This window comes from Mirounga leonina, unplaced genomic scaffold (genome assembly GCF_011800145.1).
Source record: "Mirounga leonina isolate KUSES-001 unplaced genomic scaffold, KU_Mleo_1.0 Mir_154, whole genome shotgun sequence".
NCBI lineage: Eukaryota > Metazoa > Chordata > Mammalia > Carnivora > Phocidae > Mirounga > Mirounga leonina.
The window spans coordinates 40,448,131-40,463,806 of NW_023270389.1; the positions used below are offsets into that span (position 1 = coordinate 40,448,131).

At 50.6% G+C, this 15,676-nt stretch overlaps 1 protein-coding gene across 1 annotated transcript in view; it reads left to right on the forward strand.

Moving 5' to 3' along the window:
* The window catches only part of LHX4 (LIM homeobox 4), a 39,901-nt gene extending 34,667 nt beyond the window's left edge, over positions 1-5,234 (forward strand). Inside the window, exons 4-6 of the mRNA XM_035009548.1 lie at positions 1,993-2,147; positions 2,460-2,631; positions 4,840-5,234. Of these exons, the coding sequence (XP_034865439.1) occupies positions 1,993-2,147; positions 2,460-2,631; positions 4,840-5,234 (722 nt within the window). The remainder of the gene's footprint in view (positions 1-1,992; positions 2,148-2,459; positions 2,632-4,839) is intronic.
* Positions 5,235-15,676: the final 10,442 nt, after the last annotated feature.

A 15,676-nucleotide genomic window follows, 5' to 3' on the forward strand; every position in this document is an offset into this window, starting at 1 on the left:
CATAACCGGTGAAGTGTAACTTTGCCTTAATGCTACTTTTTATTTTCTCAGCACTATCTCTAATACCTTGCAGAATGCTCTCTCCTAAATTAACGGCCTAGGATATCATGGTCTTGCTTGGCCTTCTTCATAGCGTTTTATCACATTTAACTTCCGTACCAAAGTTATTGATTTTTGGGTACATTTTTCAGCACGAGCACTGCCACCACTACTTAATGAATACTTGGATGACATTGTTATAGGATATAAAAAAGATTTTAAATTATAATAACAGTGAATGTTAAAATAACAGCATGATAGTCCCCATAATCGCAAGAAGAAAGTCCTGTGCACGTAGACGGCAGTTCTGAACCATGGGCCGCCAACCCAGGATGACGGGTAGATCCCAGTGGCCACGGTGAAAACAGTTGCTAAGTCACTAGGCCGGCCTATTTAAAAATTAGACAATTCTTGATGAAGTACATTATTTTGCTGGTTTCATTATTTCAAATTTTAGATCTAAAGACTGTAGAGATGTTTTAAAAGTGCACTACTTCATATTGGCATCAAATGCTGTCCTGTTGTTGTCTCTATAAATAGGGGCAGAAGGGATGGATTACTTATGACAGAATCAAAGAACTTTGGAGGTTTTCCTCCGTCTCCGCCCAGCAGAAAACAGCCCAAGGAGAGAGGACTGGGGACTTCATCCTCCCTCCGCCGTGTGCATGACTGCCTTGCAGACTCGGGCCGGCGTGCCACCCGACTCAGGGCAGGCGCTGGTGCCCCGGGCTTCAGAGCGGGGAGGGGACTTGCCCACGTCACCCTCTCACTCAGCAAGAAAGTTGAACCCAGGTCTTCCAGCGGCAAGAAACACTTTTCAGAATTGTTGTGAGGATTGTTTGCACATCAAGTTCTCAGATCACACCAGGCACATCGTAGGTGCTTAGCAAATGTTGGCCATTATTGATCCTAAGAGAGGGTTTTCTTGAAAGGAAAGGAAGGTAGGAATGTAGCAGGGACATTTTAGAGGACCCAGGGAAAGGAACACAGAAGGCCCAGAGAGCCAGGGACGCCGTGGCGGTGTGTGGACTCGGGGGTGCCCTGCGGAGAACGGGCAGAGGTCTAGCATCTAGTGCCAGGAGAGGAGAGGCACCGTCCGCTCTTGGCTGTGTGCTCCCGCATGCGCCCAGGCGCCTCTGTACCAGACTGAACAAACCAGCCTCTGACTACCGGAACGCCAGGCTTATCTGCTCAGAATCCACGGAAGACTGTGGATCGGTCCGTGTGTTGTCCTGAACACTCTTCAGACCAGTGGTTTTCAAAAAATTTTGACTATGACCCCGAGTGAGAAACTCATTTTCAACTCAGCACACATGTATTCATACCGTGAACACTTAAGCAAGTCCTGTGAAACCATACTTGCCCTCATCTATCCCATCCCATCCCACGCACCATATTCCCCCCCAAAGTTTTTGATCCACTCAATTGACAGGACAACCCACTAGTGGGTTCTGACCCGTAATTGGTGGACACTGCTAGATGGCTAGTGAACGTGCTGGTTACCCCTGCTGAGCTCAGCAAGGCCACCGCAAGGGACCTGGGAAACGGGAGGCTCCCGAGGGGAGGAGGGGCAGAGGTGTCGGGGGCAGCCCAGCGCACACGTCCTTCACCCGGGCTCGTTGGCCTCCACAGCCCAGCAGCTGGTTCACAGGCTGTCGGGCCAGAGTGTTCGCCGTTTCCGGGAGGCACGTGGAACTGTGCACCTTCAGTCTGGTGGGAGCCCGTGTGGCTGGGCTGGCAGGGGACGGGGACGGGCGGGGAGCTGAGGGAGGGACCGTTGTCCTCGCTTTTCCGTCACTCGGGAAGGCCTGTGGGGAGGAGTGGGCTCCGTGGGGGTGGTTCCCATTCCTTCCCACGGCTCTGCCCACGGTGGGCAATGAGGAGAGGAGGCAGGGCATGCGCCCCAGCGGCTTTGGGCAGGCAGACCCCAGTAAGGAGGGGTCTTCACTGCAGATGACTCCGAGGCCGGAGCCAAGCGGCCCAGAACCACCATCACAGCGAAGCAGCTGGAGACGTTAAAGAACGCCTACAAGAACTCCCCCAAGCCTGCCCGGCACGTGAGGGAGCAGCTCTCCTCGGAGACCGGCCTGGACATGAGGGTCGTGCAGGTGAGGCCCCGGGCCCTGGGCCTCCTCCGCCGTCGGGGTGGCCTGGGCTGGGGTGCGGCTCTGTGCCCTCTCGCTCTACAGGACGGAGGCTCAGGGAGCGCTGGGGGGAGCTGGGCTCTGGGCGGGACCCGGGGAAGCTTGTGGAAGCGGAGACGGAGGCAGAGACGGAGGCAGAGGGGGCCCATCGTGCGCCTGGCCCCGAGCTCGACCGACGCTTCGGGGCTTGTTTCCAGCTACCTGTCCTGGGGACCCCGGGGGCCTTGGGTTTGCGGTGGACACCCCCTGAGCGCGTCCCTTCTGCTTGTGTGGCAGGTCTGGTTTCAGAACCGAAGGGCCAAGGAGAAGCGCCTGAAGAAGGACGCGGGGCGGCATCGCTGGGGGCAGTTCTATAAGAGCGTCAAGCGGAGCCGGGGCGGCGGCAAGCAGGAGAAGGAGAGCTCTGCAGAGGACTGTGGGGTTAGTGACAGTGAGCTGAGCTTCCGAGGTGAGCAGGGCTGGAGGGGCGAGGCCGAGGCCTTAGGAAAGGCCCCTGGGACACAGTAATTCTTGACACGCAGGGGGGATCTTTCTTGAGGCCTTGACAACCGCCTCCCGAAGCCAGGCTCTTCCCGGAGACTTGCAGTGAAGGGTGGGGGGTGGCAGTCGCCCTTTGAGACGGGACAAAGAGTAGGAAACAAGAGAGTTCTGCTGCTGCAATGTGGAAGCTGGGTTCCCCAGGCCCGTGGGCCCCGAGGCCTCCCCTCCTTTCCTGCTGACTGGGGCTCTCTCACCGGCCCATGTAGCTGGGAACAGACAGCTGTGTGTCTCGGCCCCTGCCCTCGGCCCCTCTCCTGCATTCCCCTCCTTTGCAGGGGCCCTGGCCTCCCTCCCAGGATCCCCTGGAGTAACCACTTCCTCCTCTCCTGGTGGTGGGGTGGTCGTGCTCAGGAGGCCCTTTGCCCTGGGAAAGCAATACTGTGAGTGCATGCAGGATGGGGACAGGCCTCACTTCTGAAATCCCCTCTCCTACTGCTCACTTCATCCTGTCCCCTGCACAGAAGCTTTGCAGCATGCGCTACATTCGAATCTGTGCACCAGCAAAATGGCGAACCACTGCATGTTTGGGATCCCGAGGTTGTTTGCAAATAGCCATAACTATTCTCAGTTACTGAGTCCTCAGCTATGGAAGGTCCTCTGTTGTGGGTGGATAGAAAGAGTAGTGAGTGGGTGGGTGGGGGGCCTCAGAAATCTGGTTGCCGGTTGGGGCTCTCTCAGATCGATTCACTTTTCTTGAGCCTCAGTTTCCACATCTGTAAATGGGGAATAGCTACATCCTCGCCCATCTCAGTGTTGTTGTGGGGTTCGATGAACACAACTGACTGTGGATGTGTTTGGGTGAAATTCAGCACAGTTTTACGCTTGGAAGTCATGACTGTCCCCACAGGGAGCGTGCCCCCCCTCCCCGCCCCCCTCCGCCCACAGAGGGTCGTATGGAATGACAGGTGTCGGCGAAAGGCCAAATAATGGCCATTTTCCAGTGGAGCTGAGCCTTCATCGTTCTGCCTCCTTTAAAGAGCATGAGATCTCCTTCCCCCTTTTCATTTTCAGGGTGGAGTGGTGGGGGGCAGGCTTAGGGCAGGTTGTCAGAAGGAATGGGTGTTGAAGTCTAGTCTGGGGAGGCTTGATGGGAGCTGATGCACAGGCCAGGGTGGGAATAGAGAAGGAAGTTCGTGGGGCAGAGGATGGAACCTGCTGCCAGCCAGAGCATGATGCCCTCAGAGGACTGTCGCTCACTTGGGAGATCTGTCCTGTGGGGCCTGGGAAGGGTTCAAGAGCCTATGCTCACCTTCCAGTCCTGTTGGTGGAGTTAGGAAAGCCACTTAATCTGATCTGAGCTGCCAAAATCAACACCTGGAACATGCAGGATCATTACATCTTGCTTTGTAGCTCTTTTCTGTTGGGTGCAGGTGGGACCCCAGGTTGACACGTCATGGGTCTCTCTGGGTAATTACAGAACTCTTTATTTCTTAAGACTAAAACCACTCGCCTCTGTTGGAGAGATGAATTCTTCTGGGTAGCACAGGATGCATTAGAAACCCTTAATGAAATTCTTCAAGAAACAAGAAGGTCCATTTGCCTTAATCAAGTCAATACTTTGTCCCCAGCGAAGAGCTTATTTGATAGAGAAACTGAGTCCTTTGACATTGAACCACTTTTCCAGGTAGACCAGAAGGATTTTGTATACATGCCTAAGAGTGGCCCTCAGCTACCCTTACCACATGGGCCTGCTTCTTTCCCAACCAACGGAAACCAAGCACTTTTCTCAGCCTGAAAGCTTTCAGATTAAATCTTGTCAGCACGTAGTTTCCGTTTGTGAGGCTGATAATGTATGACCCACAAACCTCAGGCATTCATATTCTTTAGTGTAGCCATCTTAGTCCGTGAGCCACATGGGACCAACAAACTCAGCAGACATTTGTCCAGCCTTCTGGGATCTGCCTTCAGGCTCTGCAAGTGTTTCTTCTGTGTTTCCCCTCGATTCGGGTCAGTCTCTGGCTGCCAGGTTGAGTGTTGGCGTCTGACTCATGCATGGCAGTGAGGCGTCTGCCATCCTTGGGTGTCTTTCTCGGTCATGGGTATTCCTAGGTTGTGAAGAACAGGGACCACTGGAGTCCTGGCCGCTGACAATAAATCTCCGTTCTTTTGTCCACAGAGGATCAAATTCTCTCAGAACTTGGCCACACCAATAGGATTTATGGCAACGTGGGGGACGTTTCAGGCGGACAGTTAATGAATGGGAGCTTCTCCATGGACGGGACAGGACAATCCTATCAGGACTTGAGGGATGGGAGCCCCTATGGAATCCCCCAGTCTCCCTCCTCCATATCGTCCCTGCCATCCCACGCTCCTTTGCTCAATGGGCTGGATTACACGGTGGACAGTAATTTGGGCATCATTGGGCATGCAGGGCAGGGAGTGAGCCAGACGCTGAGAGCCATGGCTGGGGGACCCACCTCTGACATCTCCACAGGAAGCAGTGTAGGCTATCCTGACTTCCCAACGAGCCCAGCCTCTTGGCTCGATGAAATGGATCATCCTCCTTTTTAAACATCTCTCCTCCCCACCCTACCCGTCCTGGCTTGAGAGAATATCTTCAAGGATCAAAAGAGACTTGCCTTTTAAGGATCAAAAGTGCACCAATGTGAATTTCCATTATTTTCAATGGAAGTCCTCCGCTGATCCCTAGGCGGGTGAGAGACCAGACCACAGTAGGGCCCTGTTACCCTGGGGAAGTAGCGGGAAGGCAGCCTCCTCTCAGGACACAGCACAGGGGTGCAGAGCCTAGAGCGCTAGGGTGCTGCTTGGCGGCTTCCTACCCCCGCCCTGCTTCCAGGCTTTGGCTGCTCGGTGCTTGGCAGCACGAGGTGACCGTCAGGCCACCTTGGCCTTTGGGAACTCTGCTCCGACTGGTGTGTCTCCTGAGATGCCTCCCGAACCACTTCTCTCCACCAGAACTGAGATTCCTGAGGTAGAGGCATCCTGGCCCTTGAGTATAATAAAAGTGATTTCTGGACCACTCTATTGAACTCTAATTTTGAAAATAAAAAGTCACTTATTAAATGTCAGTGAAAACTTTGATGGCCACCGTTTGATATTGAAAACGTCCCCTTCTCCTCCTCCTTCTTCTTCCCTTTTTTTTTTTTTTGCTGTGAAAAATATGACTTCTTCCCTGCCCAGAAGTACAAGCCAGATAATATTTGTCAGTTTTGGTTTTAAAGAGATCCCATCCCTATCACTGAATCCCTGACGGCAAGAAGTGGTTTTCCTTGCAGGTGACTCAGGCTGGAGCTGAGTGGCCCTGGACCATCACAGCGACTGCCCGACGAGTCCCCTCGGTGCACACTGTGCCTTTTTAATTTGCTCGTATCATTTATTCCACAAGACAGGCTGTGGGTTACAAAGTGATCCAAGCTAAAATACGGAGAGAACAGAAGGACAATCAGCGCAGACGCGCAGGCGCATGTGGATTCTAAGCGTGCGGTCCGCTTAGCCGTGTCAGCAGACGTGCTCCCAGAGCTCCCCATCCCGCAGGCTGAAACGGCATTGAGTCTGCTTTGCAGGAGTGGGTGTAGATGAGTTTGCGAGCCCATCCCACCGGCAGCCCGCCCGCCCCAGACCTTGCAAAAGGAGAGCTTTCTCTGTGGTAGCTGACTCACTTGGACAGTTTTGGTATCTTCCAAGAGCCAGCAATGCTTTTTGGCCCAGCTTGGTTGGGAGGAATCACTCGGGAGCAGCCCTAAGATCGCCCAGAGGGTTCCAAGTGGTTCTTGGGCTGCGTCTCTCTGGGCTGCTGGCTGGACTCGGGCCAGGCCCCGAGGTGCCCCAGGCCTGCGCTCAGGAAGGCCGAGCTCGCCAGCCAGGGGCAGTGAGGGCTCTCAGCGCGCGGGTGTGCTCTGGCCCCTCACCCAGCCTGAGGCCCGAGGCAAGGGCAGGGCCGACCCCTGCTCTACGAGCTGCCCCCACCAACCGCCCCTCGGTCTGCGGACCCCCCACGGGGGGACACGCCAGGGTGAGTGAGTGAGTGAGTGGTGCCGCAGGTCCTACTTTATGCACCGCACCTCTGTCCGTCAGGAAGCTCTCCAGCGCACACTGCGTGCGGGTTAGCGAAGTGGGCGTCCGTCCAGTCCCCTTGGGAAACGGTGGCCGGCTTCTCCCGGCTTCCATTTTCTTAGACAAGAGAGTAGGAAAGGGTGAGAAGGCAGTGTCTTTCTTTCACATGAAGTGACAGGGCCAGAGACCTTAGGGACCCTTCCTTCTGTGAATGTTTCGCCACCTTTTGAGGACCACGGGATTCAGGTGCGCGGTGGGCAGGCTAAAGGAAGACATAAAACACCTCCACTTTGGCTGCTGCATCCACCGCAGACTCCTTTCCAGGACTAAACGGAGGTCAGTCAAGCTTCTTTAAAATATGCAGTCAGTGAATTCCTGGGCTCAGCCTTCCGGCCCCGTTTGCTCTGCTCAATTTGGACTGTCCCCTTATTGTCTGGTGTGTTGCATCTACTGTGATTTTTGCTTGGAGAGTCTACAAACGTAGGCTTCTTCAGGCTCCAGGGGTGGGGTGGGGGTGTGTCCCGCCTAGGCAGGTTGCTCCTGGGAATTCCCCAACAGTGGGGACACCGGGAGTGGGGGCGGGGACACACATGCAAGACGAGAAGCCATAGGAAGGAAAGGAAGACCCATCTGTCCTTTTGGAGGACAGCTTCTTTCACACACTAGTCTCCGCAGGCTGCTCCCAGGATGCAGGAGAAAGACGGTGTCGGGCTGGGGACCAGTGACAAACTGTCCCACGCAGACCACTATCTCGGCTTGACTGTGGCCTAGTGACTCACGAGACCTCAGCGGCACCTCACATCTCTGGTGCGTACAGTGCAGGGAGGGTGGACTCCCCAGAGAGACAGGCCCCCTCTCTGTGTGGCACTGGTTTCTTAAGATCAACTGAAGTTGACCTGTTTTTGGTTTTGTATGTGACATCTTCGTGCTCACTCCCGATTCAGGGGTGGGAGACGGGGAAGCTGTCCTCACTCCCGCTAATAACACAAGTCTCCTGCGGCCCTCAGTGAGCGGCGCAGTTGATGGGGGGGAGCAGCCTCTTGGGTTTTGGTGGGGGCGGCTGGCTTGAAGAGCCCTTGTGAGAGCGCTGGCCAGAAAGCCAGGGGAGCCTGAACAAAGTTCCCGACAGCCACCTCCCCAGGAAGCAGCAAACGCTGGTGCCTCATTTAGAAGTACAGCCCCCTGAGGCCTCAGATTTGAAGTGGGTGTCCTTGCACGTGAGGTTAGCGTATGGACGGGCCAGGGCCACCGGGGAGCCACCGCATGCCAAGACGATTCCCTGGCTCTTCTGTGGCTCAGAGAGGGAGAAGAACAGAACATCCCCTTGAGGTTTTCTTAAAGGCACTCCTCTAGTGCTCATTATGGTGATACTCTAATGTTATAGTAATAGCCTATTCCTGAGCTATAAGGTGCTACATGGGAGCGGTTTCCTCCTTACTAAATCGATATGGATGAATTTTTTTAAATGAGGCGAGAACTTCTAGGGGCATTTACAATATTTGGATCTGTCTTTGGCTCTAAGAAGGCAAAGAACTAGCAGGCATTATCTGCAGCGCCTGGCTGGTAGACCTGAGGGTAGGAGGCTTCGGAATCCACGAGCAAATTAAAGACAGAAAGAAAAACAAATCCCCCCAGCCCCCCAGGTTTCCAGGGGTAATTGGTATGAGCAAAAATGGGACCTGAGCGGCTATGGAAGAATCTACATTTGCCGAGACGTGAGAAAAGCATAGACGAAACACCAAATCCAAGGGCTAAGCCGGCCCTCTGGGTAAATCACATGCTGGGGAGCCTGGCTCCTTGCAGGGACTTGTGTGCAACTCGAGGCCAACTCCTCTCCATCGTGCTTTCTCTTTCCTGCCCCATCTGGGAGTTATGACTATAATATAAGTACCCACAACATTACTCCAGTGAACGAGTACAGTGAAACATCAGGGAAAGAGAACAAGACCGAAGGCAAGCCTTTTGGAGTGTCTTTAAAACTCGGTCTTTTTGTTTTTGGTTTTTTTGCCAGCGTAAAACACGAAATCTAGTAAGATCACTGGGGCCATTAGACCTTCATAATGAAGCTCCCGTTGCAAAAAGTCTAAGAAGGCCGTAGAACAAAAGGCACTGATGCCTCTGAGGCTTGAGCTGGTTATTGGGAGACACCTGCCTCCTCGCAGAGAGGGCTCTTGGGCCTCCGCTGAGCAGACGCGCCCTCTGCCGGCGCGCACCCGGCCCCCACGCTCCCATGTGACCCCCCCCAGCTTCCCGCCCCCCACCCCCGACTGACAACTCGGTTATAACCTCCGAAATAATGACCAGACCTCCCCAGCCAGCAGGGGCTGGAAGGCCTGAGGAGGCTCATTTTTAAACACTGCACTTTAAAAATTGGAAACCGTGAGATGAAGAAAAATTCAATTAAGCGGAAATGAGTTTTGTTTTATTGGCTGCTGCTGACGGGCTCTGGGCATGCTGAAAGCTAAATAAAAAAGCACATCACTGGCTCTCTCTTTCTTGGACTTGGTCAGTTGGCCCTTTCTGCAGCAGCTGCTCTAACCGAGCTCACATGGTGACTGGAGCCAAAAAGAGAGAGCACGGCAAAGCCATCCCACCCACACACCGCTTGGTAGGGCCCCACGGAAAGCACAGTTTCTCGCTGCTAGCTCTGGTGAGGAGGCGGCTGCAGGTTTGGGAGGGGTGCCAAGCATTCCTTTCCTTGGGGAGGCAGAGCACAGGCGGACAGAGAAGGACACCCCCGCTCTGGTCTGCTGCCCACCTAGAGGCAAGAATCATTTGTACCTCTCTACATGCGTTCAGGGCTGCAGGCTCCCAGAAGCTGCTCTGAACTTGCGTTCAGACCTCAAAGCCCCAGGTCCCCTAGGCTCTGGACGGTTGCCCTCACTCTTGGCAGTGTAAATTTTGTACAGTTAAAAAGAAATGAAGTCTCACTTCCTGGGGGAAAAAGAAAAAAAGAAAAAAAAGAAGGAAAAAAAAAAGAACCCACCCATCCTTATTTATTGCCATGTGACTTTGGAACACAGAAGCTGGTGCGTTTGTTTGTATATGGTTCCTGTGTGTTGGCATGAGATGTGTATGGTAAAATTATGTCAAATAAATACGGAAATTCTTTAGAAGCGGATGTGTCTTGCTTTTCATTTTGGTTCTCTGGATGTTTCTTTCTCTTGATATAATTAGGACAAAAAGCTAAGGCGATGTGGGGTCCTTTTACCACCGGAAGGAAACCCAAACTACAACTCTGAATGCCAGAATGACTTACAGCCATGAATACCAGAAGTGCTCAATAAAGGTTCGATTAGAGGAAGTGCTCTGGTTTTTCTGACAGCAATTTTCTGGGGCCCAATCCTCTGCTCCTAGGCTCAGGGGATGGGCAGAGAAAACCCACTGACCACATAATCTTAATGTTTGTCCTGTTGCATTTTAAAAGTCCTTCCCACTTAAACATTTTCTCCCTAAAGTATGTGCAAACATCTATATTTGGGCGAGAGGTGGACAGAGGGATACAAACACCTCATCAGAATTATCAGGGCTCCTTGATGAGCTTTTGTAGAAAAGTCCTCATTCAGATTTCTTCTCTGCAAGAGGCTTTATTAATGTGCAGGATCTGAAGGTTAGCTGGAATGGAAAAAGCAACACTGCTTCTTTCATCAAAAAATATTCAAGTCCAGGGGCGCCTGGGTGGCTCAATGGGTTAAGCGTCTGCCTTCAGCTCAGGTCACGATCCCAGGGTCCCGGAATCGAGCCCCGCATCGAGCATCCTGCTCTGCGGGGAGTCTGCTTCTCCCTCTCCTTCCTGCTCATGCTCTCTCTCACTATTTCTGTCTCTCTCAAATAAATAAGTAAAATATTTTTTAAAAAGATTTAAAAGAATACTGAAGTCCTCCTATCTCTTTAGAGCTGGCCTTCCATCTAGGAAAAACTAGAGTGCTTTTTCCATTAGTGACTGGTTGTATTTGAAGAGAAGATCCAGAGGTGCACTGTCCCATATGGCAGCAACTAGTCACACGTGGCTATTTACATTTAAATTGACTAATATTCAATAAAACTGCAAGTTTCCTTCCTCATGCCGGCTCTGTTTCAAGTGCTCGGTAGCTACACGTGGCTAGCAGCGACTGTATTTGGACACACGGACACAGAGCACTTCAGTCGCTGCAGAGAGTTCCACTGGACAGTGCTGATGGAGTCTGCCAAGGGAGAACGGGCAGAGAAAACTCACTCATCACGCTAGCTGCTCGCTATCCTGGAGCACTTGGTGAAATATCTTGAGACTCCTTAGACAGTGTAGGGCTGGCTTCTCGGTCATCCTAGTTTGGGAGGAGCACTGCCCACAAGAACAACTCGCTTGGGTACAAGGGAGGGGGGCTGCGCTCTGGACCCCTGAGTCCACAGTCCAGTGCTGCCACCAGCTTGTCCTGACTCTACCTAACCCCTGGGCGCGTGCCGTGCCCCACAGTCTATGCCGTTACATGGGAAAGACACCACCACCCAGGCAGACATCCAGCGAGATTCTTGGGGGGCTTGAAGGTCTTTTAGTGAAGACCCGAATCTCTGCTCTCAGGAGAGGGAATTCTGGTAAATACTTGGTTAGGCCGAGAAAGGCGGCCAGGACAGGTGAAGATGAGAGCACCACGTGGGAGTGGGAGTGTTGGTGGAGGAAGGCAGCAGGTTCTGGACATGAGGACCTGCTTCCTTCCCTAGCCCAGTCCCTTGGGTGCTTGAGAGGGAAATTCACAAAGCGGCTAGGAAGGGCCCTGCTGCGCCTCAATTACTCATCGGAGTATTCCTGAGGCACTAATGTCGGGCCCGAGAATTCTGCTCGGGTATGCACTGCACCCCGCGTCTCGAGCCTTCCGTCCTCAAACCCCTTGTCACCAGCCTGTCTACGTGGACTTCTTGCTTTCAGGATGCTAGCGATCGTTTTGAGTATATCAGACCGACAATCACAGGACCATCTCCACTCTGTACTCTGTGTACAGCTGCCACCACGATGCCAACCTAGTAACTTTCTGGAATTATGAAATGTGTTCTCAGCTCACAAAGGAAGCAGAGGATCTGATCTGTCTGTCTCGCTCTCCCCCACCCCTTTTTTTTTGGTTTGGTCACTAGAAACCAGCCCCCCTGAGCAGTGTGATTTTCTGACAGTGGCTTTTCAAAAACACAGCTGCTTAAAGAAGAATATAGGAAAGAAATCACTGTCCGGAAAGAATAAAATAAGACAGAAACTCAGGAGGACAAATGAAGGCTCAACACTCAAATGTTTTTCACTGCTTTTCTTTCTTTCGCCTTGGGCCTAGGATTCGACTCAGCTAAAATCAGAAAAGGATAGTAAGAGCTCAAAGGCTAATCATTGTGTTGTAAATTTTAACTGATTTGCCAAACTAGAAGTAAAATCACGAGAGGTGATCCTTAGCCTCTCTGAATGTATTTCCTTAGATTTGCCATTTGAGGCATAGTTTCAAAACCGTCCTTTACAGTCTAAAAGGCAAAGTGTTGCGTCCCTTTGCCACACCTCCCTACAAGAATGCCACTCCAGTTTTGTCATTTGGAACTCCTGGTGCGTTCCTCATAATGCCCTCTGCCCTGTGCACGGGGTGGTGAGCGGAGGCGCTGGGGCGGCGTGCTTGCTTGGCTGCCTTGGGGAAGTAGGCAGCGGCCACTGCCGCTGGAGAAAAAACCCAAAGTTTCTAAAATGGGGCCAAGTCAGTAGGAAAAGGGAAATTTTTTTATTCTATTTCTAAAACGTAATAAAAATAAGCCATCCAAACTATTAAACAGAAATCTTCTAGATGATGCACTCCTGCCCGAGGAGAGTGGGTGGCATCCCTATGGAGAAAGTGGGTGTGGGCTTTTGCATGCAACACTCGTCCCTGGGTGACTTCTGCATTCATTTGCTTCTCTCATTTTTGTCTAATGTGATTTCGGGATCTTCCTTTAGAACCCTTTCCTTTGGTGATTTTTCCTTTGGCCACCTCCCCCGCTGAGCACAAACACTGGACTTTGGTATGCTATTAACTGGTATGTTATTCTGTAATTAAATGTACAAGGCACAGGACACCCCTGACAGGATACACGTTCTTCCTTTCATGAGGGGGCTCCCAGGAGAAAAAGGTGCCCACGTGAGTTATTCGTTCTTCAGGCTGTTCGGCAGACCACTGAACTGGCCGGAATTTTCAAGACTGACAGAGGCTGGGCTGTCTAGAGCTAGGGAAAGTTCTGTCTTTGTTTTTAAGGTTTGTCTTTCTCTCATTTGCTTGCCAACCCTGCACCAGGATCTCGGTTGGCTGGGAGGGGTTTGGGGATTTTGGAAAGGCTGGGAATAACTTCCTGGAAGATAAAATACAGACCCAAAAAAGGGGTCTTGGCACACACTTAGAGCTGGAAATAAGCAGTTTTTTTAAAAAGGTCATTAAAATGGTAAATAGGTTTCAACAGATGGCTGCAGCATAGCAATGGAAAGCCCAGGCAAGGACTTTGGGGTTCAATCTCATATTTTAGTCACCTGGGACCAGCTTATTATTCCAGAAAAACAAACATCTATAAAGTTGACAGCTCCCTCCCCTCCTCTAAAGTGGGAGCCCTTGAAGGTTGCCTGCCTGATGGCCAGCTCATGGGCGGCTGCCTGCAGATAGTGACCTGGGGAATTGAAAGTCACTTTTTCGACACCTGTCAACTGCACGGCTTAAGCTCACCCAGGCTAGAGGGAAATGATAACCAGGAACCTATATTACTGATGGGCCAGGACTTTTATACTCAATATGTGCGCTGGCTTTATTATTTTTTTAGAATCATTTTAACATTTAATGCTTCTCAATTAAAGTGATTTCCTGGAGTGGATGCCAAGCTTCGTTTAGAATGCGCATTAACCACTTTCTGTATCGGTAGTTAAAGGCACTGAGGGATTTAGACAGCAATCCACAAGTCTGTTCAGTTAAGGTTTGGCGGAATAAAGCAGATTATAAACAATAATATATGTCTTTCTCTTCTTTTTTGGAAGGGTTCCAAACTCACAAACGGAGCTAAAGTGCTATAAACATATCCAGGACTAAGCTCCGGGCTCTACAAATGTACTCCGTGAAAGCCGTGGGCACCGGCGGCGCTGCTCTCGATCCCGTGTGTGTACGTGTGCACGTACTTTAAAAGGGCTTTTTATTACACAGAGTGTCCATCAACTGAACTTACCTTCTAAATATGAAAATGGAAACCAGGATTGCTACACAAGTGAGAGGAAAAATAAATCCAGGCTGCAGTGTGGAGGATGAATTTGTTGCTGCCGCCCAGGGCGGCCCCGGCCGAGGCCCCGCTCCAGTCCGAGGGCTCTCCTGGAGCCCCGGCTTCAGCCACCGCAGGCAGGAGTTTGGGTTCCGGGGGCATTTCCCTACCGATAAGAGACACCCACACGGAGGGCACTGACTTCCACCATGAGGCAAATGAATGTGATGAGGGGCAGCTCCCGGGAGGTTTCCCATCTGGTTTTTAACCTCAGTGTTCTACTGCAAACTCATGTTCGTTCCTTCTAAGACCATGTAGGAAGAATATCAGAAAGGAAGATTCTGTCTTGAGTATAAGCTAGCACGCACCTTATGAATATCCCCATCTAGTTTTGGGGGCCTGGAGGCTTCCTATTAAGGAGGAAGGGACACACCTTCAGAAGTGACTTCAGTACATGAGTCCCCAAAGAAGAGACAGTAGAAAATGTAAGATAATGACATTTAATTGTGCCAAGAAAAGTGATATAACAAAACACAGGAAAGAAGGTTCTGAAGAATTTATATATAAAAGTAAAAGTAGTAAGAAATAAAAAGCCACAAACTCCCAATAACTACTGGTGAACAAAGCATTAAGTTCCTTCCAGGGAGGAGCATGACAAGACTATTTCAAGGATAAGTGAATAAAGATGAGGCTAGATAGCTTTTCCTGTTCAATCCTTTAGTGTAATGCCAATTAATGCATATTTGAAAAATTGATCACAGTTGGTGCATAATAAACATTAGGTGATGAGTACAACATGGAAGGTGATTATTATTATCAGTCTGATAAGCACTCTACTTTGGCCCAAAATCTCTCAGATGAAGGAACTCTGAAAGGATACTTATTAAAATAACTAAAGATGCTTATGGTAAAGCTCCAATAATGACCATAACTTTCAAATCACATGATTACAACAGACTGCTCTGAAAGCTTTTTATGTCATAAGGACAAAGTCCAATGTGTATATATAAAATCCATTAAGAGGCTTGATTATTAATGTACCTTTGAGTATGGATGCTTTTGTTTCCACTGTAGCTTATCCTGATAACGTCGTACAGGGAAAACTTTTTGACTTGGTATCACAAAGCTTGGATAATCACCCTGATTCTGAAAAAAAAAAAAAAAAAAAAAAAGAGATCATGTAGATTGAAGTGCTTTACCTATAATAAAGCCTATAAAAAGATGAGCATGCTTACTATTTCTATTTATAGGACCTCAGACAAGTTCCCTGACAGTTCTGTTTCAATTCCCTCACTTGCAAAACAGAGAAAATACCATTTCTACTTTTACAATTATTCTGAGGTTCAATTAAGATGCTTGTACATAGAATCTTGTACAAAAGGTATAACTACTGTTACGTCCTTGAAGTTAAGATGTAACGATTGTAAGACACATTAGTTTATGTGTCACTAACCAAAAAAAGTGTGCCTTAGAATGGATCAAATATAGTGTGGTAACTACTCTTAAAATATTTAATCCAGGGGCTCCTGGGTGGCTCAGTTGTTAAGCATCTGCCTTTGGCTCAGGTCATGATCCCAGGGTCCTGGGATTGAGCCCTGCATCGGGCTCCCTGTTCCGCAGGAAGCCTGCTTCTCCCTCTCCCACTCCCCCTGCTTGTGTTCCCTCTCTTGCTGTGTGTCTCTGTCAAATAAATAAAATCTTAAAAAAAAAAAACAAAAAAAACCCCACAC